This window comes from Aptenodytes forsteri, unplaced genomic scaffold, assembly GCF_000699145.1.
Source record: "Aptenodytes forsteri isolate BGI_AS27 unplaced genomic scaffold, ASM69914v1 Scaffold584, whole genome shotgun sequence".
NCBI lineage: Eukaryota > Metazoa > Chordata > Aves > Sphenisciformes > Spheniscidae > Aptenodytes > Aptenodytes forsteri.
Window position 1 is genome coordinate 66,365 of NW_008796062.1, and position 25,923 is coordinate 92,287.

Sequence of the window (25,923 nt, forward strand, 5' to 3'; positions counted from 1 at the left end):
CAGATATCCTGTGTGAAACTTAAGATAGCAGTTCCTATGTCCAGGGCATTTATTCCAAGAAATTTGGGATTCACAGAAATTGTTCCCTTCTTATTTGGAACTCCGTGAAAGCACTGGTACAAAACAGGAAAAACAACACAATTAGCCCTGAGTATAAACACCGAAATCAGAGACAGATAATGTGTCGTAGTGTCCTGTTGAAGATTGTTACTGTAAATGAACAGGAGAGAGCTTTTTGTTGTTTTCTTTAGTGTTGTACCTGGTTTATCTCTTGTTTTTATATTTGTCCCTCCTAATGCTGGGATTGTGGAGGATGAATCTGCCATCCTGATTAGTCTTCTGCTCAGGGTGTTGAAGGTTTGCATATAGTTTTGTGTAGTTTTGTGTACAGTGTGCCTGTGCAATTTCCATCAGAAGCAGGAAATGTTTATTCAAGTTCTGAGGGGTGGGACAGTTGCTGTAGTTTTAGGTAATTTTAAACAAACTGTTTGAGCATCCTGTTTAAATAGAGTTAAGTAATCACAGTTTTGTACGAGTTGGAAAAGAATTCCATACATGCATGATATGAATAAAATATCATCTTACAGAGCATACCAAGGTTGTGATGTATCTGACTTCTTGTGCAATAAAAGTTGTATCTTTGACTTTTGTTTTACAACAAGTTTAGTGGCTAAACATATTCCATTATGTAACAGTACTCTACTAGAATATGAACTATTTTGTATTTAAATTTACCTGTATTTAACACACATATTAGCTTCCTTGATACTTTCAGTAGTCTCTGGAGAAATCTAATTCAAATACGACTTTCTGAAATTGGGAGGAAAAAAGTATATTCACACAAAGAACTTGGTTTAGGGAACTAGTGAGAATCAGGAAGAATTTATTCACAGCCAATTGTATGAAAACATAAATGAAGGAAAAAATGGTAGTTGGAGTAGGCTGTTAAGATTTATCAGTTGTGAATCTTACTTGAGGAGTCCATATTTGATGACTTTCCTGAATTCTCTCGTTCTAAGAGTTGTAAGGGTTGAACTGGGAGACAAAAAACAGTAGTGAAAAGATTTGTTCTCAGGCTTGTAGCATGGATGCACATCTCAGATTTGAAACTGGGGGACAGATTGCATGATTTATTTTTGTTCTGTAATATTTCAGTAATGAGGCTGTGCTGAACTGCACATTGGGTCCCCCAGCTGGCAGGACTCGTTTGAAAGAGAAAAAAAAGTTTTTACTCTTCAGATTGCAGTGATAATTGTACTTGGCCTTATGTCTATCAATGGATTGTCTTTAAGCTGCAATCTAATGTTAATGAGATTTTAATTGGAAAACAAAGAAAGAACAGACAGGTTAATGACTGATAACAGTTTTTTAAAAAAATCTTTTAAGGGCTACACAATAATTAGTGTAAACAATACATCAAAGTCTTTCCATGTCTAAGCTTTCATACAGGGTTTACGTAGAAGCTTGTTCTTCAACAATGGTATTATTCCACATCTAAACAACTAATAGACTGTATCTGTTAAATCAAAACTGATTGGCAAGATTATCTGGTCTTACTAGTAGGAGGGTCTTGGTCATTAATCACACCTCCACAAAAAGGAGCTGGATTGAGTCTGTCACATCCTGAGAGTTTATTACTGTTGATGTTTCTGGAAATCACCCCTCTTTTCCCAATTAAAAACTTACACATTATTCCAAAAGAAACAAGAGGTAGAAGCTCTATCCAATGGAACTCATAACATCTAAAAACAAGCTAATATAAACTGGTGGGGAGTGCACATCATATATAGGCTGATGTTAGCAAAACATATATAAATAAAACTAAAAATCAGAGAATGGTTTTGAAGAGGGAAGGTTATGGTAATAATCAGAATGAAGAGTAAAGGATTAGTTAAGAAGGATTTACTGTAGAGCTAAAGGATGACTGTTTTGAATGTCAAGGAGGATGAAAAATGAAATGAGGGCACAAGTAAAGGAGTGGAAGGAGAGAGAAGATGAAACAAGATTTCTAGTTTAAGTGACAAGGGTACTTCTCCAGATAGTGACAGGGACAGAGACTAGAACAGAGGTTGCTTTTAGAGTCCAGTTTTGAAAATGTAAAGCATGCAGGAGAGGATCCCAATTAAGAAAATCAAGAGGTGAGACTGGAATAATAGAGATGTTAATCATAGAATCATAGAATAGTTTGGGTTGGAAGGGACCTTTAAAGGTCATCTAGTCCAACTGCCCCGTTAAGACAGGCAGTTACGCGTTCCAGTGTAGTAGTTAAAGCCATAGGCAGAAAATACTATGGAAACAGAGTGAAGTTGAACTTTTTTTGTCTTGACTTCTAGCCTGTTTACTCCATATCCGCTTTGCTTTTAAAATCTCTTACCCATGCTCTCTGCTCTGTTTTTCTTTCTATTTATTATTTTAAGTTATTTCACCCCCCGCCCCGTTAAGACAGGCAGTTACGCGTTCCAGTGTAGTAGTTAAAGCCATAGGCAGAAAATACTATGGAAACAGAGTGAAGTTGAACTTTTTTTGTCTTGACTTCTAGCCTGTTTACTCCATATCCGCTTTGCTTTTAAAATCTCTTACCCATGCTCTCTGCTCTGTTTTTCTTTCTATTTATTATTTTAAGTATTCTCATTCAACCATACATTTTGAGAAATTCAAGGAAAAGCAGGTATGATTAAGGGCTAAAATAAACCCTGTAAAAGAATCTAATTACTTCAGAAAACATATTGGCTTACTTTGCAGTACTTTTTTTGCTTTATAGATGCCAAGAGAGGATTAATCTATCATGTCTTTGTTTGTGATTTTGCCTTTTATTTCAGTTTATATAATTAAAGAGTTCCCAGGACTGTTTTACATTTATTTTGTTCGTCAAAACATACTTCTCAAATGTTATGAAAATGTAGTCCAAAAATAATGCAGTCCAAACCCATTCAATTTTCTCTTGGAACACAATCAATGATAAAGTCATACCTTGTGTATCATTTTTAACTGACTAAACACCGTGTTGTCCCTTAATAATGCATAATTCTTTAGGGCGTTCACTTTATATTCTCCCACTTCAATATTTGAATGTGTCCTGGTGATACATGTAGCAAGATGCATATAATCAGGCATGATACAGTTGTTTCACAATTACTGTTTGAGGATGAAATCCTCTCTACATTGAAGTCACAGAGGTCTCATTGGGTCATTCTATGTGTCTGCATACATTATGACAGAGAGGAAATATCCAGAGTGTTAGGAATCTGTATTTTGATCGTTAGCTTTTGATGAAAGACTGGGGAAAAAATTAAGTAGCAGAAATCAAGATAGTGTCTCTGTTGTTGCTGGAGTTATGGGAATCGGGAGAAAAATAGACGTACCAATCTCAGATCATTATTCATAAAATATTCTCTTGCATCCTCTTTTCATGTAAATTTGAGTCCCGGCTGATCATGCCATTTTCCTGAGCACAAAAAAAGACCAGAGAGGGGTTTTAAGAAAGTAGTTTTCATAGGCACTGAGTATATTTCATCAAAAAAGATGGTACCTTCTAATGCTGAAACTCTGGCCTGCTGTGCATGTGCATGTTGTGCATCTGATTGTTTACCCCACATTAGTGGGTGAGAATTAGTATTTTTCTTCTCTCAAGATCAAACCCTTTCCCAGTACCACAAACAGAGAACAGAACTTCCAAACTACTTTTTTTTCTGTGAATTCTCATTAGGAAGCTGAAACGTGCACCCAGGAAAGCTGGAAAAGTAACTTGAAATATCAGTGTATAGCAGAAAAATGCAACAGCAGAGCAATTTCAATCACTGAGCTGTTAATTCTGGTTTTAGTAGGTATACTTTCAAAGAGGTGGTCAACTAAGCTGCAGAACCTGCCAGAAATACCCCTTCACATTGAGAATGGGATGTGCATAATAGGGAAGTTGTGAAAGAGGATAGGAAAGTTAGCACTCTCCAGCTGTGGGAATGGAGCTGCTGCTAAAGCTTTTGTTCAGACTGTCTAATGACAAGATATTCTGCTAAACAATCCAGGTTAAATTTTCGGTTGGCTAAGCTGGAAAAGTCCTACAAAGGACTGAATCGAAATAAAAGAACTTGAAGTTTTAACTAAACACAATTTCTGATATTGAGAATCAGCAATTAGGCATTTGGTGAAAGTCACAAAAAACATTGGTTCTGTTTGGATCAAACCCAGAGTTTTTAATATAAAAATGATACAATGTATATCCTGACACGTTAGGAAATGGCCCTGATCTATACAATTGTGTAAACCAGCTATTTCTTTTTTTTGTTTGGGTTTTTTGGGGTTTTTTGTGCACCATCCTTAGCATTTGGAAGAGTGGTGGCATCACCGTTGGGAGCAGCAGCTCCCAGCTCAGTGACAAGTTGAGGATGACCATTTGGGAGTCACAGCTGTAAGACACAGCACAATCACTTTGCATCAGCATCGTTTGTTTTATACTTGCAATACAGGTGTAATAAAAAGGTAGCAATGTTGAAATAAGTGTGGCTGCTCCAGGGAATGTGAATCGCAGCTTCCTTTTCCTGGTTGTGCCCACTCACGTCCAGACTGTTGACTTTGGAAAGGTTAAAATAGCAATGTAAGAAGGTTCAATTTTAGCAAGCGTTAGGAGGAGTTACTTTAGCCAAATGTTAGTCAGACGCTCCCCAGCCTGCGGTCCAAATGGGTTTTGTGCTTGAAATGCTGAACTATATCCATGTGAGATAATCTAAGGCAATGTGTTGCAAAGGGACTCTCGGACCAAAACTGCTCTTCAGAGATACTGTCTGTAGTGCAGCGATGAGGAGCCTAACGAAGGACAATGCCTGCATCTTCTTCTTAGGGATGTTCTATCCTCTTATGCTACATTACAGTACCAATATAGCTATGCTTTTGATTGACTTTATCACAAAACTGACTGCATTTGGTGTTATCCTTAAGCTCTAGCTTCTGAAATCGTAAGACCTTCTGAGAGCTATCAGATTTTCTTTTACAAGCAAGGCTGTAATTCTCATCGATTCCAGAGAGAAATCAGAGAGACAGCGCAAGGACCCATATTTTTGCTTAAAACAAGCAAAGGTGATATTTAAAGCCTACAATAATGTCAAGAGATCTGCACTATGATTTTGAATGTTTATCAGCAGTATTAAGCATTGCAAAAAGAACAAAGGCATGGCTCTAAAGCCATGCTCTTTTGGGTGTATGATACAGCAAGAAGCTTTGATGCTATTCTTTAGTAGGTTTTCCTTACTAGGGAATGGTAAGAAAAATGTTGGAAAATGTACCAAAGTTGTCAGCAGTGTTTTACCAAGAATGCCAGTCCACCCGGATCCTGAATTTGATCCAGTCTGGCGGTTTCTGTGTTCCCAAGATACGGGGGGAAAGGCACAACGTTTTTTTCTGCATCCTCTTTCTGTAATCAGCAAAAAGTCAGCCAAACATTTGTAGCCTCCTCCAGGAAACATCCCTGATAAGTATAACATTTGGGCACTTAATGAGCAGGATTAATGCACACGCTTAAGTTTAAGGATATTTTTAAGTGCTATGCTTTGAATCTGAGCCGTAGAGTAGATGATTAGAGACAAACAGCAAATATTTACGAATTTCTGGTCTCATATATATAAACTATGTAATCTGCAGGCTTGGATTCACTTGTGGGAGGTTAATTACCTTCCATCTTCTGTTGGTTTTGCTCGTCCAAAGCAATGCCACATCTCGTCTCTTTTTCTTCAACCCAGCACACCAGACACCATGAGCCAGAGCCAAACTGCAGTGTGACATGAAAGTTGGAGAGGGGCTCCGTTTGGTGAGGTCCCGTGCTTACACACCTGTGTATCGTGTGACCAGAGAATGAAACGTGAGCGAATGCAGAGCGAGGAGTATATGCTCAGATCCATTCTCCACGTCACATGAGAATTACCTCCACCTCTGTCTAAACTCATGTGCATATAGATGTAGATATTTTACAGTAAGGAAATAAAGAATGTGGAAGCAGGCTTAGAAACCAAGGGTGAATGGGCAGGGTTGATGATTATTTAGGGCTGTTAGTACAGATTAGGAAAAACTATGAGAATTTATAAGAAACATTTACAAAAAATAGGATCTAAATTATATCAAGTGGATGTGTGTCATTTCTTTGCTTATGCCTTCATCTGCATTGCCAGTTTAGATCACAAATGTTTCAAGATGCCGAGCATGCATTTAGTTTGCTGGTGTTCTCAGTTCTGACTATTTCACCGAGTGCTTAACTTCTGGATTTTTTTTTCTGAAACACGCCAAAATGGGGTGATTACCTGAGATTCTTAGTTGCTGTTCTCAAGTAAAGTTCATTTCTAGTTCTCTATCATGGAATAAGGCTTGAAAACTTGAACTTTGAAGTGATAAGCATCAGAAGAAAATAAAAAGAACTTGATATGTATTTTAATAATGTAATTATGTTTCATTGTCTTATGAGAGTTTGAGGCAATTCAAAAAGTCATATGTAAGTGTTTGAGATTGGCAGCACTGGTTTCTATAGCTTAACAATTCTAATTCGGTTTTACATAATTTGGGAAAGATACTTTGCAGACAAAGTAGCTGGTAAGAGATAAGAGAAGAAATAAGGAGCCTGAAATTTGCCCAGCAGCCCGTCAGTAGTTGACAGAATTTACTTTATCTCTTCATTGTTATGGCAAAATTTTAAAAGAAGCTGCATCATTTAGGTATCTCTGTTATTACATAAAATTGATTATAATTCCATATGTATTTGTTGATGTGTGGAGATTTGTGTACGTGTTGCTTATTACTACATTTTGATTCTATTCCCTTTTTCTCGTTTCTCACTTTGAGGCTCCTGTCTCGTTTTCTTTAGGTTTGGGGGATTTTGGTTGTCAGCTTTTCCTTTTTCAGAATTGTAGCATTTGTTTCTTTCATTTCTTGACGCAAATGCTGCAGTCGCCTAAAGTGTAGCTTCAAGCAGTCCTTTGTGTGACTAAAAGAAATTAGCTAAATAGCACTGTTTAATTAATTTCAGGACCGCCTCTTTTTCGTCATGGAATATGTAAATGGAGGAGACCTAATGTTTCAAATCCAGCGCTCACGCAAATTTGACGAACCTCGATCCCGCTTTTATGCAGCAGAGGTCACATCAGCACTCATGTTTCTTCACCAACATGGCGTCATCTACAGGTACTTTTTTTTTTTTAATCAAAAATAAAGTATTCTTGAGGCTTGGGGCTGGTTTTGGCTGAAATCCTCTGTCTCTTAGCAACCAGATTTAGATTAGTTGTTTGTTCCAATTTGCTTACATAGAACTTTTTTTGGCTGTTTATCATTGAGAATGTTAACATTTGAATAGCCTCTGCAGCAGTCGCCAGCTGTGTGTGCCAGTTTTGTATTATAGTCCAAATAAAGCGGTTTTGAAAAAGCTTGGCACAGTGCGACCCAGAGGTGACCTTTCTGTGGATCGGCGCAATCTCTTCACTTTCCTCTCTCTGCCATAGATTTCCTCTCGGTTTCTAACTCCCTGCCACTTCCTGAGTTTGTTTGTCCTAGTTGTCTCCACTCTGATACAATCGGGATGGTCGTTTGCAATGCTTTACTTGTGCCCCTTCCTCTTGACTGTTTGGGTGAAGGCTTAGTCACCAGCAGGAAGTGGCTCTTTGCAGACAACTTTGATTTGCTTGCAAGTGCCCCGCGTCTACTTGAACCTCCGCCCCCCGCCCCCAAATCTCTAATCTTCAACACCCATGCACACGCACAAGAAAAGTGCATATTGTTGTGCTGTGCTGAAGAATGCATTTAGGGATAGGCTTCTATTATTGAAAGTAAGGAATCGCTTTGAAAATTTTCACCCTGATGTCAGCGTGTTTATTAAGTCCTTTATCTTGTCATTTCACCCTTCCTCTCACTTTTTATTTGTTTTTAGCAGCCTGTCATTGCTTGCGATAAATTCGGGCTTTCACAAGCAGAGTGCTTTACAGGTTTTGTGATACAGGTCTGTCCTGTCTACTAAAAATTCTGAGTTCTGTGGATCTAACTGAGTTTTGATATTCTCTTGATATTCTCACCCTCTTTCAGGTTATCAGTTTTGATTTGGGGTAGTCATCTCAGGGACAGGCAGTCTCAGATTTCTTGAGCAGAAACATCAAGATGAGGATGTGGAATTTGTCACATCCCTGGATTCACATTAAGGCTGCTTTCAAGAGTACTACAAATTGAAAGAAGTGAATTTTAAATGTTTAGTAACCAGGACTGAGTGGTAACTTCCATCAGAGGCCATTGGCTTTCCCACCAACTGGGATTCAAAGGGAAACTTCTCAGAGAAGGAGTCTCCTTTCCAGAGACGTCGCAAACAGGAGGACATTGCATTTCTCAGGAAAATAAATCTCTGTGAAAGTGATTTTTCAGTCAAAACCCCAGTTTTCTTTAGAAAACTTTTTTGCTAGCTGCAGCTCTTAATCTCCATCTTTTATTAACGCTTTGCATGATAAAGCATCACGTCACATGCGTGATGTTTGCATGCTGGCTTGGACTTTAGGCCCTACCACTTTGTATAGGTTTGTTTTCAAGTGCTGAAGATCCAACACATTTCTTACCTTTGCTGCCCACATAACATTTCCTATTCTTGTCTGCATTTATTTTCAAAGGTATGTATTTGTACATTTAGATACTAGAACGTGGCAACTTCAGAATTTCGTAAGTATCTATCATAAGGGAAGCAGACAAGATTGGTGCTTTAAAAAGTGAAGGATTTTGAGGATTTGTTTCCATAAAAAGACTTGAGCTAATTTCCTCTTCCTGAAAACTGGAGTTTAGACACTTCGTAATTAGCAGTCAGTTTAGTGATTTCTGTGAACCAGCAAGAAAGCATTCATAAAATTACCTTCCTCCTCCTTTATATGAGTGTGCATTAATTCTCCCTCTTCCCTCCTTGCTCCCATCCTTTGACACACATCCCCTTCTCTCCCCTCTCTTTTTCTCCCTCTTTTCCCTTGTCTTACATGTAGTTTCTGCTGTGTGTTGGCTCCTAGCTGCATTGAATTGCTTTGTGTGGCTGCGTTCTTTCTGTGACTTTTTATCACAGTCAAAATGCTTCGATCCCAAGAGAAATGTCATTCTGATGAGACAATGCTTTGTAATTTAAACTTTGCAAGATACTCTCAACTTTTGATTCAGAGGCTATGCTGACATGTCTTTGGCACGCTACAGTAAAACACTAAAATTGTAAATGGTGTGTTATATTGGGTGTATTATAAGAAGAGGCAAAAGAAGAGAAATAACATGAGTTGTAGGATGAAAGCAGAAACTAAAAAAAGCAACAGGAAGAACATTAGGAACAGATTTAGTTGTATTCTGCTTTGACACAGGCTTTTGGATCTGGACATAGTTATGTCCGTAAGAATAACTAATTTTCCCAACTGGGGGATACTAGGAGCTTCAACAATTCATAAAATGTATATCCCAGTTACTCTATAAAATACAAGTTGAAGGAAGAAGTTAGAGATTATCTTAAAAGAATTAATAGTAAGAAAATGTCACAATTCATTCATAGTGTGCCAGGTGCTGGGAGAATGCATTTGTTGATGTCAAGCGTATGTTAGAGTGGTTGTCTTGCACAGAACAGTTTTCTGCCTGGTTATTCTGTATCTCACTGCATCATTTATTACAATGTTAAAAATGCATTGGGATCAAGTCACACCTTTACATCTCCAAAGCTCTTATTAGCTGGCAAACAAGGAAAGGAAAGGAAAGGGGGGGGTGGAAGAAAAAAGAAAAGAAAACCTATGCTCCTGAATAACGACCGGTCATAACTACCCAGCATGCCTTCAGATATTTTAATAAAGAATACTTGTCTTCTGTGTAATTATATCTCTAGAAAAAACATTGCGGTGTGAAATTAATGGTTATTCTCCAAAGTGGGAAATGCTGCTTGTGTGGGCAATACTTCAAGGAAAGTGGGGAATATATAAATAAACTAAGATGTTTGATGGAAATGCAGGTTTCAAAATAGCTGCTATACCTTCTGATCTTTTTTCAGCCATGTATGTGGAAGTATTTGTATTTGGAGCTAAACATAGTTATATTTTTGGAAGTAAATAACTAGCTTTAGCTCATGCTTTGGCTTGTTGGTTAGATTTTTAGAAAGTGCTATGATGATACTAAATGATCACCTTTTACAATAACCAGTTTATCCTCATTTCCCCTGAAGTTCAAAGAGAAAGCGAGCTCCCTGTTTGGCAATAGAAATTATTCTGAAAGTTCACATCTTTGCAACTGGCCCAACAGTTGTTCCCAGACTTGTCCAATTGTCTGTGTGCTCACTGGAATTACGTACCTTCCTTTTGTTTATCAAGTTTATGTTGGAAATAAAGATGAATCTCACAATTTTTATGTAAAAAGATGCTGCTGTTACTAAATGCATCTTGTATGATAGATAAACTTTAGTATAATTTTCAGTGGCATTTTTAAGCGTATAATGTTACTATTGTTGTGTCAAAAACACTTCAACAACTTAATAAAAATATTTGCATTATCCCTGCCACCTTCCCTCTCATCTGGCATTCAGCTATTCAGGCACATGTCAAGCTGGGGCCTGATAATACAAGTAGAGTCAATCAGATACTAGAGAAGTTTCAGTCGCAGTTTCTGGCAGTGGCTGTTTATGTTGTGCAATTGCACCACTTTGAAAAAATGTATCCAAGCTTCAGGAATTAAGGGCTAGACTATGAATCTCATTTTGCCTGTGAGCTGAACTGGACTTTGAACTAGGTGATGAAAGGTTGTGGACTATGTTCACTGTCACCTGTCCCTGGAGTCTGCTATGTTTAAAGTCAGTCATCGTCAACTTAATATATATCCTCGCATAGGGAAGATGCAACATCTGCCAGTTCCATACTCCCCTCTTGTACTGACTTTCAACGTTCCTGTGCACTTTCCGCAGATAGATGTTAAATGTTACATGTTCTTGTTTCACCTGCAGTTGTTGGGCTGAGGATAGGAGCACCTGGGTGGGTGTCTCTGGCTCTCGTTGTAGGAGTTCAAGTGAGGTGACACAAGCGGCCCACTCTGACCTGAGATACATACAAAGAACTGTTGTCTCCCCAGGCAAGGACATCAGCACTAGGACGGGGTACCACTTCATTAACATAAATGCCGGTGTCCCCAGTTCGTATTTGATTTAAGGAATAACTGTGTGAGCTACAAACCTTGTTTCAGTGAAGACCTGAAGGGCCAGTAGTTGCATGTCACGTGATCTCTGGCGTGCTCCAAGGCCATTCAAGTGATTAAACAGGGTGCTCTCTCTGAAATACAAAAGAAGGAATGAATGTACACAATTTCAGTTCACCTGAGAGGATGAAAAATACCTTAACTGAGAAATTAGTGTCACCTGCTTTGGGTTAATTCATCCTTTTGATTTCAAATGTAAGGTCTGTGAGATGTTGCCTTCAAATCGTACAGCACCTGGTCACAAGGGAGCCCTCATTCATAACTATGGGTTTTCATGTTCCTCAGCAATATGAAGTAATAATCCAGCCTGCAACTTGCTGCAGCTTTCTGAGGCTCTGTGCACTCTGTAATTAGTATGTTGGTCGTGATGAAGGATATATTAACGCTGAATTGAGGAGAATGCAAATATAAATATGCTGATGCCAATCCTTGAATACCTCCGGGCTTCTTCCGTACACAAATACCCTAAGAACTTGTTTGAACACCAACTGAATTTTTCCTTGGATGATCAGTTTTCCCGGCATTCCCGTTTATCAGGGTAACACACACCGGTGTTTCAGAAAGAACTACCTAAAATTAAAAGCACCTTCATTAGTGTGTTTTTATGTGAAATAAGACTATTTATAAAGTCTGACTTCACTGGTGGTTGTATGATTCAGTGCAGCCTTGGCAGAGTAATGAGGAGTTATATTTACACTGATGAAAATGTTGCATGGTCAGTGGTTAACATGTTAAAAGTCATCATTCTCCCAAGTTACCTTACTATGTTATTTCTGAGTGGCAGCAGCCAAATAAAATTCCCCTCCTCCCCCTTTTTTTTGGCTTTCTAAAATACAAAACTGGACATGGAGCATTTTGGTTTAAATTTGTTTTTAAGTATGTAAAGATCATCTTATTGCAACTCTAAACAGTTAAGGGTTAAATTGCTGCTTGAGCTATGGTCCATGAAGGAGGGCAAGAAAGACCCTGTACCCTCAGGTAGCCCGTTCAAACCTAAGCACGGGAATATCCTGAACTCAAGCCCTTCCCCACATAAACTGCCTGTTGCAGGAGTCTGCTAAAGAGAAGTTACAGTATGCTTCTGGCACAAGTGAGCAACAAACTATTTCCATCACCTTTAGTAAAAGCAGGAAGCAAGGAGTGAACTGTGCTGCTGCGTGTGTGTCAGAGTCCCAGTGTCTCCAGAGACTGCTGCCCAAGGCGCGCCACCTGACCAGTGCTCCTGGCTGGGTTTGCGCCCCGGGCTACATCCATGCTCTGCTCTGCCTGGTCTAGTGTCCGAAACTGAGCCTGAGCTCCGACGGGATTTTAGTCAGTGGCCTCCTGCCCTCTTTGCGCTTTTTCTTGCTGGATCTAGGCAGGCCAGCAGTCGTGAAACGCATAAATAAGCAGGATATCTTCCCCGCAGGAAAAGGCAGTGGGCCGGGGTGGAGAGGAGCGGGGCTGAGGGAGATGAGAAGCAGGAAGAAGGGTTGGTTCCCAGGCTTCTGGCATTCGGGCCGAGGGAGTCCACCCTGCCATCTGCCCAGCTTATGTATTGTGCTAAAGGCTGCTGTCGTATAGGAGAGCCTTTGACAAGGTTTCCAGCTGTGGAAGGATGAGTAAAGGCTGTGGGAATAGGATATGAACCACGCGGTCTTGCAACAGTAGAATGCTTTCTAAATTTCTCCTGGGTTTGGAACATAAGAAAGTCCTCAGCTGGCTCTTGTGTGGGAGTTGGGTATGTGGAGGAGCAGTGCCGGGCAGTTAATATTTAGAAGGATAGAGCAGCACCATTGACCTCATTTGGGGAATGACAAGGTACTTCCAAGGGCAGTTCCCGGTAGCGAGGTCAGCATTGTTTTTTTGCTTCATGTTTATTTGGTGCAAGATTTTCTTGTTTAATGACCGTTTGTATAGTGCTGTATTGTGTAAATAAAGCTATGACCTTTACCTTCTGATAACAGTATAGGAGTGAGTTAATGTTAAATGAGAGAGGGCAGGGAGTGGGAATCTGCCAGGGTTAATGCCAAGTTTACATTCCTGCGAGGGCAGCCATGTTCCAGTACTCTCAGTAGAAAGGGTGACAGCTCTTCTCAGCAGATAATAGCAGTGAAATGTTACAGAGCTTATTTGTATTTATTTATGGGTGAATGTCAGTGATTTCAGATGATTGATGTTTGTGCTTTTATTTTATAACAGGGAGAAATGTGTGTTATCTTCCTGCATTTGATAAGAAGATTTTAACTGAGAGACATACACAAAATAAAAATCCACTAGAGCTGCAGCACATGTAAAACTGAAATGTACTGACATAAGACAATCCCTGTAGTTTTCCTAAAATGCTAAGACACAGCTTTGTCTCTACAGAAACATGTACACCAGTCCCAAACAAAATCGTATTCTTCAAACAATTTTCTAACAGAAGAAAGAGAATGCTTTTCGTTTTGCAATGCATTAAAACTCTGAAGGTGCTTCCTAAATGTAATTCTGCTGCTAACAGACAAAAGTTAGGACTGAATTTTGCTGTGCCCTTCAGTCGTGTTTGTCTTCAAACAATGGAAAATATTTCTATAACCCAGTTGCAGTGGTGTTGAAACTATGTCATGTTAAGGGTGAGGCTTTGCCTTTTTGCATGCTATTGAATGCATCTGCCAGTTTTATAGTAATACAGAGAAGTGCACAGCAAACGTGGTTCTGAGGCATTTCACAAAGATTTTGTTGTGCTCTTGAGATGCAACAGAGAAATTGGAGAGTAATGCAAAACATTAGATCAAAACTTGTAAGGAACTCTAGTGTTTTTTAAATAATGACATTAAAAATACTAAACAACCTTAAAACAAAATTTGGAAGATACACTTTGGTAAAGACATTTGCGTACAACTTTTTCCATCTTTTGATCAGAACCTTGCTACTTTTGGCTCAAGGTTTGCATTTATTCTCTTTGCCCCCTCTTCCCCCCCACTTTTATCCACCTCCTTGTTATAAAAGAGCTTATCACTTAGACGCTGCTCCAGCAAACATTTCTGCATGCAGATCACTCTACTCATAGGCTGATTTTGATTCAGTAAGACTATTCATATGCATGAAGTGTGCAGCTTCCTGGATGATTTGGGACCTTGGTTTGACTTTTCAGATTGAAAATGTGTTTATTTTAAAATAGAAAATCATCACATTTGAGAATGCACTGCTATTAAAAACCATATGTTATTTTGCTTACCATTGCAAAAGGCTGTGGAAAATGAGAATTTAGTCAATCTGAAAACTAACATAACTGAGTTATCACTGAAACTTTTGAAAACTTTTAAAATGTCTGTTTAGCTGACAACTTGTACTCAAATGTAAGAAAACAGAAATAATATTGTTCACCAGGAGGTTAACTAAAATGGCCTAATGAACTAAAACGGAGAAAATACAGCCAGTAAGAACCCCAGCTTTTTGGAGAGTGCATCGAAGTCTCTACTGCTACCACAATAAACAGCGGTAGGATTACATCAGAAGGACCTTGGAGAGAGTAGGTGCAGTCTAACCAGGGGAATCAGAAAGTGGAACAAAATGGATCAAGTGGCCATGACTGTGCTGAAAACGAGCGGAAAAGTGAGGGGTAGCAAGGCCAGAGTGGTAACGAGTCACTTAGCTTACCTTCTTATGTCAGAAGTAATGCCTGCCCCTCTCCTCAGCTGCCAGTGTTTCACGGAGTCCAAACAAGCAGCTTCCCAGAGCAGCAGACAGTGGCAGAAATACATTGTCTTCATCATCTCAGCGGCATTGAGTACGTGTGGAGGAGGCAGATGTGGAGCAGGGCTAAGCAGAAATGGCAGTGAGGCCAAGGCCAGCTTTTACTGAGGTGGGAGTTTGTGTGGTTTCTGCACTGTGATACATGCAGGGATGGATGGCACCAGGGAGAGATGCTCTCCTGCCACCACCAAATTGAATTTTGACTCCCCAAGACCACTTATGTTGGGGGTATAATGTTTTGGATTCAAAAAAATTCCTACGGTAACATCCAGCTTATGAGGAGAAGCCCAAGCAGCACTTCTTCTCACAATGTACACACCAGATGGGTCTTCACTTCTTGCCTCCTGCTTCTAGAATCTGTTTCCAGTAGTCAGTCTTGCAAAACAGCAGAGAGAGAGAAAAAATAAAGGGGAGAGGCCAGAAGTAATGCCAGTACTTCCATAGGTATGCTTTTTCCTCCAGACTTTAATTTTCTTCTGCTGATGTATGGAAGTCACAGAAAATACCGTTCTTGGAAGCATGTCAAATGCAGATAGTACATGTAGCTGTGTATATTTTTTAATGTAGATTTGACAGTGGCAGTAAAAGTATTCTTCACGAGGTATTCCAGTCTTAGGGCATGTGATTGCCCCTTCAAGGGGTGGGGAGGATGGGGTGGCCTCAGCAGTAGATAGCCAATATAGCAGCTGGTGTGGGTACACCTTGGCATGAAACTGAATAATACAGAAGCAGTGCCTAAAAAATACAACCAAAGAAAGCTTGGTCACAAATAACCTGAACTGAGGAACTTCCTGTGTTCAAAACATGGAATATTAAGGATAAAATTAAGTAGTAACAAATAAACATTATAGCACTTCACCAGGTATTTACTTGATTTATTATAGGGTTTCCAAGGGAGATCCTATGGTCTATTAACACCCATTTAAAAAAATGCCTAAATATATTCTAACAAACACAAATAATGAGTCAGATGGAATTGCGATGGTCAATTAGGTGGGTAATGGATATTTAAAAGCTTCCAAACATCAATAAATCTGAAACAGCTCTAAAGGAGTACTTGTAGAACAAAAATAATATGCACTTAAGAAACTGCCTGAGTACATATTTGCCTAAACTTAACCACCAATAAGAGGGCAGCAAGCATTTATGGTACGGTATACTGAGGGCATAAAAAGGCATACCAAATACGTGCCAGTTCATTTGTTGATAATCTGTAATAGGTCCAAAGGGGCCATAACTATTATAAAGAGGCCCTGATTCTCATTGATATGAAAGTCTTCAAATACCTGATAGCATAAAAGGATCCTCAGACTGTGAATGGGGGAAGTAGACAGCAGCTCAGCAGCGTACCCCTTGGCATGAGGCTGAAGGCAGTCCTTTGCAAGCTGGTTGAAGCTGCCTCTGCCAAAACTCCCTGTGCTGGTTTCCGCAAACACTGAGGGAGAAATGCCCGGGGTGGAGGTGAGAGAAACCCTTTGGACAACACTGGGTTTTAGGCAGGTTCTCTTTTCACCTTTTGAAAATTCACAAAAGGAAAAGGAGGGGATCTTTCGTCAGCCTCCACGAGATCACAGCGAGTGGTACGCAAGGACAAAAGTTCTGGTTTTCTGTGGATGACCCGAGAGGAAAAGGATTTGGCTACGATTTTTAAAACATCTGCAGATCGGGTAGAAGTTGTTCTGTCCGTGAGCAGAAGAGTTGGAAGAAATTTTGAAGTAGCATCCTGGAAATTCTCTGTGTAGTAATAACAACAAAACATTAACTGATATTAGTGAGCTATAGCTTATAAAGCCAGACATAATTCAGTGACAGATCTGGTATAAGTCATTACCTCTACAGCCTTTTCTCCCCTAGCTCAGCTATGGGTGCTCTTAGTTAGGCCAAGATAATTGTCTGTATAAACCCGATCTGAGAGATTTAGGTTAAAATCCCAAAATCCTGCCATAGAAAATGGGGTTTATTTTTTACACACCTTATTTAATAGGATCCATTTAAAAAGCAATCAAACACAGTTATGTTTGCCTAATTACAGCGATGATAGCAGGGAGGTATGGAAGAAGGTGGAAGGGATGATGCCTGGGGCAGAGTGGGCAGTAAAGGGTTGAACTGTATCATTGCTAATGGAGTACTTCATGTCATCTTTTGAAGTCTGAGTCTGGGCTGAGAATCATACTATAGTGCCCCTTAATATTTGCTATACTATCAAGTCTTAACGCAATGCTACAAGTTTGCTACAGAGACTCTAAACTAATATCCACATTTGTTTCAGGGTTGGGCAACCTTGAGTTTAATACATTGTATACGTGTCTTTGGGATGTAGCACAACTTCTGCAACTTCGCTCCAATTTTGTTTTAAAAGTGTTTTGATAATTTTTCTCAGAGATTCATTTGTTCATGCATTTTTATTTGGAATTCAGAATGTGATAATACCTAATAACGTGATTACAACATGACATGGGTGTATAGAGGCTGCTCTCTGGTGTATGAGAGACTGGTTCGTTAAAAATCATGATTCTCATTTACAGTAAAAGCTCTTTCTGACACCAGAAGAGCAAAGCAATTTTACAATGGAATTAAATTGTCCTCAGTGTGCTCAGTTTAAAGCTGTCAGAAGGATGCAAAGAGACTTTATTGAACATTATGATTTAATGAAACTTTATCTAAAATAGTTCTTCTATAAGCTGTATAATTAGGTTTCTTGCTAGTCTTTGCCCACGTAACTGTCTGGGAGTTCTATAGGATAATTTCTGATCTTGTCAGAGCATAGAGTCTGGTTAGCAGGTCTCTGAAGAGAGACCTAGTGGCTGGGCACTTAGAAGTTGCAAAGATAATTCCTCAGGCTCAAAATATTTTTTTTTAATGTTGACAAAATTGTTCAAGAACAGCCCACTTTGGTCAATAGTTTACATTATAATCCTGCTGAAGTCAGTATTTACATGCAATGACTACCCAGTAAGTACCAAATGTTAGAGGTTAAAATCATGTTTTAGTCTCCCAAATCTTGTATTCAGAATTGCCTCTCTTTTTCATTTGGGCTGGACTATTACGCTCTTCTCTGTAGCTTCTCTGTCTTTACAGCTGAAGGTAAATTGGTACAGCACTCTTTGCCAACCTTGATGTTGGCAAAAGTGAATACCCTGTAAATTTCCTAAGTCATGCCATGTTTTATTTCATGTGAGTAACCCATGAGTCATCTTTCCGTAGCATTCATCTTAATTAAAAATAGTGGGGTGCTTTGTATAAGTAGATTTTAAGTGATGAGATTATACGTTGGCACTACAGCCACAGTAGCGTTCCCGAGCGTGTGTTTTCTGGAGGAGATGGGTGAAGGCTGCAGGAGCTACATTTGAAACAGCGCTGGAGCTGAAACTTTCTGCACAAGAAAGGTTTCTCTAGGAATGTTTGTGCAACTTTCTGGCCGGGCTTGGGCGTGAAAGCAATTTGATTTTGCTACACAATCATGATTTTAAGAGAGTATCTTGTAAAATACAGCTCTCTGTATTAACATATATAACCCTTTTTGATTACATATCAAAGCAAGGTTTGGAGGTAGAACCATCAGTGCAAAGCACAAGTTTCTATGACCTCTGTCTGGAAGCAGCATTAGGAGTTTATTTTACCTATAGATAATATAGAAGGGCAAAGCAGCTCCCATTTTTTCAGGTATCTTCTTCATACTTTACGGACAAATAATAAAGATTCTTTTTAATTTTGCCAGCATCCCGCCACTGCAGTAATCTCCCATCAAACATAATAGAAAATTGTTAACTCTGCAGAATTTTGAAACAGACAAATCTTATATGTATAACGGAACGCTTTTAGAAGATTAAAAAACAAAATAGATTTAACTCACTCTTTTTACAAGAATTTCTGCAGAAATCTGTTAAACCGCTGTTGACTGCTGCTGTTTTGATCCTTGATAAATACAGCAAAGTTAGAAAAGGTTTTTAATTAAGAGCCTACATACCCTTCCCAAGTTCAGACCACGTGATTGTGTAAAAAGATGTTTAGGCATGTGAACTATGCTACTGAAATCAGAATAGAAGCAGAAATTATTAAAATCTTTCCTCCAGTGATTCCATATAAGTAAACATTTTGTGGAAGCAACATTCTTGCAGAGTTACATCATTTCATTTATGCTATATAATTTATTTAGTCCATTCTGCGTAATATTACATGCACCACCCTGTGGAAAGGCTTTCCATAAAAAGACCCAAGAGGTCAAACTGAGACCAAAGTGAGGTTGGAAAAAATCAGTGTCTGTACAAAAGTTCAGTGCGGAGTTTTTTTCTTCTGACTAAGAAATCATTTTTCTCCATGGAAACATGATATGGAGCTTTACCAGGAGTCTGCTTACTGCTAGGAGCTGTGTTTGTTCCCTGCTAAGGACACCCTTGGGAGCATAGGGAAGAGAATTCTGATAAATTTGTTTCTTTTATAAAAAGAAACACTGTATGTAAAAACTTCCAGCAACCTTTCTCCTTTACACTTTCTGGGCATCATAAAGCTGCAGAGGGCCTTGGCTAGTACAGAAAAGGCACTGGAATGTTGGCTCATGCTGGCGCATTAATGGCTTGCTCAGGATATGCTCTCGGTCACCTGGGTTTGGCCATTTTATTGTATGCCCCATGTTGTGGTTGCCAGACTAAAATATTGGGGGTTTTAAACACCTTCTTTAAAAGTCTACAGAGTGTATAGAGTTTACTCAAAGAAATGAAAGAAAAAGACGACCAATTCAAGTTATAAAGTAGGTTCCCAGCATTGCCACATTTTCATTTTTTCCCTGAATCTAATGGTGGTTCTGTCTGTTCCTGATAGAAGCACAAAATAAGCATTATTGAGGATGCAAAAGATTTGTGCTACCTTTTACAAGCAGATTGTAATATTTTAAGACCTCTTCATCTTCACTGTGTGTTCTCATCTTTGAGTATGTTGAAGGTCTGGTCCCTTGGCTGAAAAATGGGGATTTATGCGAGTGTCATTAGTTTTCTTTTGATAAACAACCTCAGCTGAATTAAAAAGAGAACGTTTACTAAAGTTTTGAAGCTAGAAAAGGGGAGGGGGGCAAGGGAGAACAGGACTTAAGGTGAGCTTTGGAGGCCATCTGCTAGCCACTCAATAGCCTCTACTGTGTGCATCTGTGTTCAGTAGGTAGATAACAAGGTTGCATGATGAGTTGGCTTTCAGTCTTATCGCAGTGCTCAGGCAGGCTGGTCTTCTCCTTTATGTAACAGAACTGGACCAAAGCAAGGGGTTTTCTTAGTAGCTGCTGAGAAAACATGGCTTGCTTTTCCCTTCTTCGCCGGATCAACAATACGCTTGGAACTGGTCATTTCCGAGGGAGGTGTCGACATTTGTGTTACAAGTAAAAGAATGTCATTTTGCATTCATGGAATAAAAAAAGACTTTTCCTCTAGAAAAAGAATAGGGTCAGAGCACAGGACAGGAATGCTATATATCTTAAACCAGTCTGTATTTAGTGTGACAGCAGGATGACAAAGTACAGGATTGGATCAAATTAACCTATGCTATTGTAGCTTTGACTTCTGTTGAATAGTCATTTCAAAACTTACACTTGTTCTTAATAGGCAGCATGATGGAAACGATAGGCTTCCAACTGAGGGAAGTTTTTGGCCCAGTATTGTGATTGTGAATGAAAACCCGTCTCCCCTGTTGGACTTATATCATACCAGAATAATATTGGTATTGTTACACAGCATGAGGTTGATTGACCTTTAGGCTAGGGGAAGTGTGAGGCTAACAAGTTAAATGCCATTGAAAACAACTATCTAAATCATAAATTCCAAATGACCTGGTTTATGCATCTATGATTTAAGGAAGAAAATTGGAGATGTGGGATGAGATCCAGGACTAAACATCTGAAAGAGAGAGACTAAAGTAGTCAACTTGAGTTGATTAAAGATATTCTGATCCTGTTTTTCTCTGGTGTCTTGACCTTGCTAAAGTTCACTTAGTATGTAATGGAAAAAACAACTGGTTTGATAGCAAAATACAGGAAATGCCTTCAATCATGGCTGATTACAGTAGCAGCTTTTCTTCTGTTGTTTTCATTTTTTTAGAATGCTCTTTCTATATGCCTGAAACAATGTAGAATAATAATGCTTTGGAGGCCTTTATTTGGTGTGTCTAAGTAGAGCAATTAAATGTCTGGCTTTTTGATGGATATGCATGTTGGGAGTTTTTGCAGTCAGGGGAGTGCCATATGACATTAAGTGAGAAAAATTAAGAATTATTACAGGACATAACTTCAAAGCCTAGCGAATTGTGTGCGTGTGTGTGGCAGTTCCACCATGAGTAACAAGACAAATGAATGGAGGTCTTTTTTAAAAATCTGCCTTTGTTTGGCCTTCTCCTACAAAAATTGAAGTTTTACAATTAGTTTGAATGAAATCTCTATCTAGAAGCCAGGAAGCCAGGAAGCAGCTTATACTGAATATACACAAAGGCTCAGATTCATCTCACCTAACTTTAGGAATGCAGCTGAAGTTTCCAAGTCAGGATCCTGCTTGTCCTGGAGTGCATTTATAGTCAGTGGAGAAGGGTAGGCTTCTTAAGGGAGCTGTGCAGCCCACATGTTCCGTGAATCATCTGCTTGGAGATACCTGTGGAGGTGCCCATGGAGGGAGCCTGGGGCAAACCGTGGTACCTCAGTTAAACCCTAATGCCTGGTGGGATAAATCTGGGTCAGAATCCTGGAAAATACAGGAAAGAAAATTACCATAAAACCAGAGCAAAATGTTTCAGAGCTCTAGTTACTTTCATATTTAAGGTAAAATTTAAAAATTGATGGAATTGTGGTTGATTACATTATATCCTTTTATTCTGTCTTTCCTATTATCTGTGTAAGGCAGTAATATATCCTTGTTGTGGGTTATTAAGAATTACAAGGCTTCGTTGCTGAGATAGCTGAATGAGAACTGCTACAGAAATGCAAGATGCTACCTCGATAGACATGCATTTGTTGGCTGTTTTTCTGTTCTGTGTAGGAAAGCTTCACTCAAAAATAGGAAAGAGAAGAAAGAATTTCAGTCTTTTCAGTTAGCCACAGAACCTGTGTGCCTGAAACCCAAGTACTCTTTTCTTTGTGTTTGCATAATTTGTGTTCCATTGTTGTTCAAATGATAGTGACTTTGTCATCCTACCTAGTAAGGTCACTGATAAAAAAAACCATTGCTTTTGGTTTCCAAAGAAAAACTTTTGAAGAAATCCAAACTTAATTAGTGTGTCTGCTGAGAAATTTGCTTTCTAAGGTTCTGGTAACATTTTTTGAAGAATTGAGTTTTCGAAACTTGATCTGACAAGCTTTTCTAGCTTCACGCCATCCTTTCACTGTCTTTCATCAAGTGGTTTTATCAAATAACGATTTAGTATTGTTTCGTTTCAAAGGATTATAGACATACATAGTAGGCACTTTTAGTTTGCGCTCCACCTAACCTATTGTTATAATACGCAATCTTGTGTTTGTGTTATTTGAGATATAAAAATAAGAGCACGAAGCATTGAACCTCACAGAGTAGAATACCGCAGCTTGAGTCAGTCCTTGGCTAAGCCCGAGGACCTCTATTGTCTTCAGTGGGATCACCGCGGTGTCAATGAGGACGGGGTTTATCACATTACATATTTAGCAACGACTTAACACATGGGCTTTGTAGCAGAGCCTGAAACAGTAAATATCATTAGTGGTAGTACAGATTTCACCCTGTCATTCACAGCCTGAATACGTAGAGCCAGTTAGGAATTCTTCAGCTAAAATCTTCAAGGAAAAAAGTTAGAAAATGGTGTTTTTAACCGAAGTGGAGACAGAAAGAAAAGAGAAAATCCCTGAGAGAACTGCTAGTAGCCTTAATGTCAGGGCACTCATGGGGGTGGTGGGGGACGAGGACGAGCAGGCAGCTGAGCCTCAGTTCAGATCCAGTCACTGTCCTGAGCACCAGGCCATCGGCTGTTCACACGCTACTTTCACAAAAAGCTTTGAACTGTCTGTGTTTTCACCCAGCGTGAAACACAAATGGGTTGTAAAATCTCAAGAAGCCTTACAAAATGAGAAAATAATTTCCTATCTAGTTTAGCTGCAAGTTTCTGAGGCAGATTGTTTGTCCTATACAATAGGCCTAATATGAAGCCAGCTCCATTCGTGACAGTTCTTACTTGGTGCAAAAATTGCAGGCCTGCGGGCCACGGGAAGGCAAAGTTGCCACTGGGATCCAACACAAAACTTGTCTAAATCAGGGCTTTGGCAGTAGGCTAAGTCAAGAGGCACAGTCGTAGCGCTACATCCCATTCCTGCCTCAGGCTCATGGAAAAACTGTTGCATTCCCAGGTAGGGGTCGTGGAAGGATGAGGTTTATAAAGCAGTGTGATGTGAATGTAAAAGGCAACCCTCTCTTGAAAAAGAAATAGAGACCACTGCCCTCTGTGCTTAGCCAATTTTTGAGAATGTTTTACATCATGCATATTTAAACTTGTGCATATTTCACTTATGTTCACAAATAAAAATGTGGAAATAATAAGAAAGGAAAAGCCACATAAAGGAAAGCTGTTAAGTACTATATATTTATATGTCTGCACATTATTTTAAGGAAACTCAGCATAATAAGATAAGCAGATCAGGCACTGTAATGTCCTAAGCTGCTACCGACAATTGTAGTAAAGTTACGGTCAAAGCCATTAAAAAGCTGTATATAGAAATTATTTTATAGAAAATGTTTTTATGCTACCAGAAAAGTTATTGGTTTCCTTAAGCTACTGGAAATGAATAATAAACCTTTGTTCAATACGTCATTAAGACATCAGTAAATAGTTAGGGCTGCATGATGAACACATGGCCTTCTTTTCCATCTCAGGACCCTGCAGACCTGAAAGTTTTCTCAATGGTAGACAATGCTGGAGCAGGTGATGTTATACATCGTGCAAGCCAAACTTTTGTCTCGTAGCAACTAGGGTTCACAGAGCCACAAATAGCAATCGTGTGTTTGTCTCCCTCTGATGTCCTTGGCGGGTAGATAGCAAACTGCCTTTTGCTACATCCCTCCTCCCGTCTCTGCCACCCCCTTAGTCCACAAGGTATTTGTGCAAATGGCAGGGTGATGGACATTGTGTTATATAAGGAAGGTAAACGTGGGTGTTTTTAAAAGTAAACATGCCTGACAGAGTGTCACTATGGTCACATTAAAAGTCGGCGTTTCCCATTAATGTTTACCCTGCTATCTGAACCATCACTGTTTTCTTCGACGAAAAGTAGCTATAGTATCTCTGACTTTATTGGAAACCAAGTCTGTGCTCTTAATTCATCTGCCGCTAGCCATTATACATACTGATACACATCAGTATAAGCTGGATTCACTTTACTCCAAACTTTGCACTGCTGAAAAGTAGCAATTTTCAAATCTGCGCAGCAGGTTTTTCTGTATATTGCTGAGTATGGCTCTGCTATAGTTTTTCTGATAGATAATGTCTTTATTCTTTGATAATACCAAGTAATGTAACAGTGGCAAAGAAAATGTGTATCATAAATCCAATAATTTTTTAATGGGTCAACATAAAAGCAAAGCAGAGAAATTCCAAGACTTTCAGATAAACACAGGCAAAACTTCCCAAGATCTACAACAACAAGAAAAGCAGCAGAACCATCTTTTTCTCACCGTTAGTCTCACTCAGGTTTCTCCCTACTCCCTCCCTGCTAACAAAAACTGCCCTACTGTCGTGAATCCACTCGTAAGCGTGAACAGTCCAGTGCGTGTCCTATTTCTTACTCCATGGGTAAGGGAGGTCACATCAACTGGTAGAACCTGACATCCAGTGACACTGCTATTACTGCATGTTTATGCTCAGTAACATCAGAAGGTATGGGCTCCTTCTTTTCCATACAGTTTTTCAAATGAGAAAAAATTATATTATTAGTTTGCGTTTTCTTAGAAGTTACAGTTTGGATTTTCCCATTTATCTCTGATCTGTTTGGAGGGGAAAAAAAGCCTTGCTGATATGTTGTGGCTAAAATACTTAAAGCAACAAAAGAATCCACTAGTGAAGTACAGTCCTAATATATCTATCCTATAGTTTATGTACAGAAACTGAGATTAAGTTGGTGAGAGCTAATCACTAAAGAAGCTAACATCAGAACATTAAAATTGTTGACATTTCTTTTTGTTTTCTGACCAGTTCCATATATAACTCCATCATGCTTAGATTGTAACCTACATTAGTTATCAATACATTGAGGACACCAATGTGTTTGAAGAACTGAGACAAAGATTTTGGTGAATTTATCAGTCTTCCAGAAAATACCATTTCAGATGGTATGGTGCAAATGATCCAAGTTCTGTGATATTTACTGCTTGTGATTGAAATTTGTATTGAAAATGCAACATTGACTAAAATTATAGCAAAGGGTAAATTTGTGTTGGGTACAGGAGAGACCTGTTGTTGCAGGTGAGCGTCTTGGTCTTAAAAGTAATTTGGATACCACTGAGTAAGTTAAAAAGTAATTCTAGGAACGTAAAAATTAAAGTTTTACCTTAATTAAACAGGAAAAAAAAAATCTCATCTTACTTGTTGAAATTGCTAATTGATATAATGAGCATGTTGCCTCCAGTTATGAATTTCAATAACTGTAGTAACTAGAGAATGGTTCTGATGGTTTTCCATGTTGTTGGGGGAAGTTTCCGTCTACCTTCTGTGGTTTCTTCTGTGAACAGATTGTCTATTTAAAGCCTGCAGAGAGGATGTGATTTTCCCATGCAGGGGAGCAATGGCAATGGCAATGATTTCAAATACACTATTGAAAGGGTTTGTTGCAGTTGAAAATCACCAAAAAGAATGGTTGTTCAGTAGCTATATACTTTAGACTTGTGTTGCTTTCGGATCTTTCCTCTTCATAGAATCATTAAGGTTGGAAGAGACCTCTAAGATCATCGAGTCCAACCGTCAACCCAACACCACCATGCCCACTAAACCATGTCCCTAAGCGCCTCATCTACACGTCTTTTA

The 25,923-nt window shown here is 39.1% G+C and overlaps 1 protein-coding gene across 1 annotated transcript in view; it reads left to right on the plus strand.

The window, feature by feature from the left end:
- Positions 1–25,923, plus strand: part of PRKCE (protein kinase C epsilon) — a gene marked incomplete at its 5' end in the record, with an annotated part of 116,909 nt that overhangs the window by 54,838 nt on the left and 36,148 nt on the right. Inside the window, one exon of the mRNA XM_009286332.2 lies at positions 7,004–7,158. Within this exon, the coding sequence (XP_009284607.1) occupies positions 7,004–7,158 (155 nt within the window). The remainder of the gene's footprint in view (positions 1–7,003; positions 7,159–25,923) is intronic.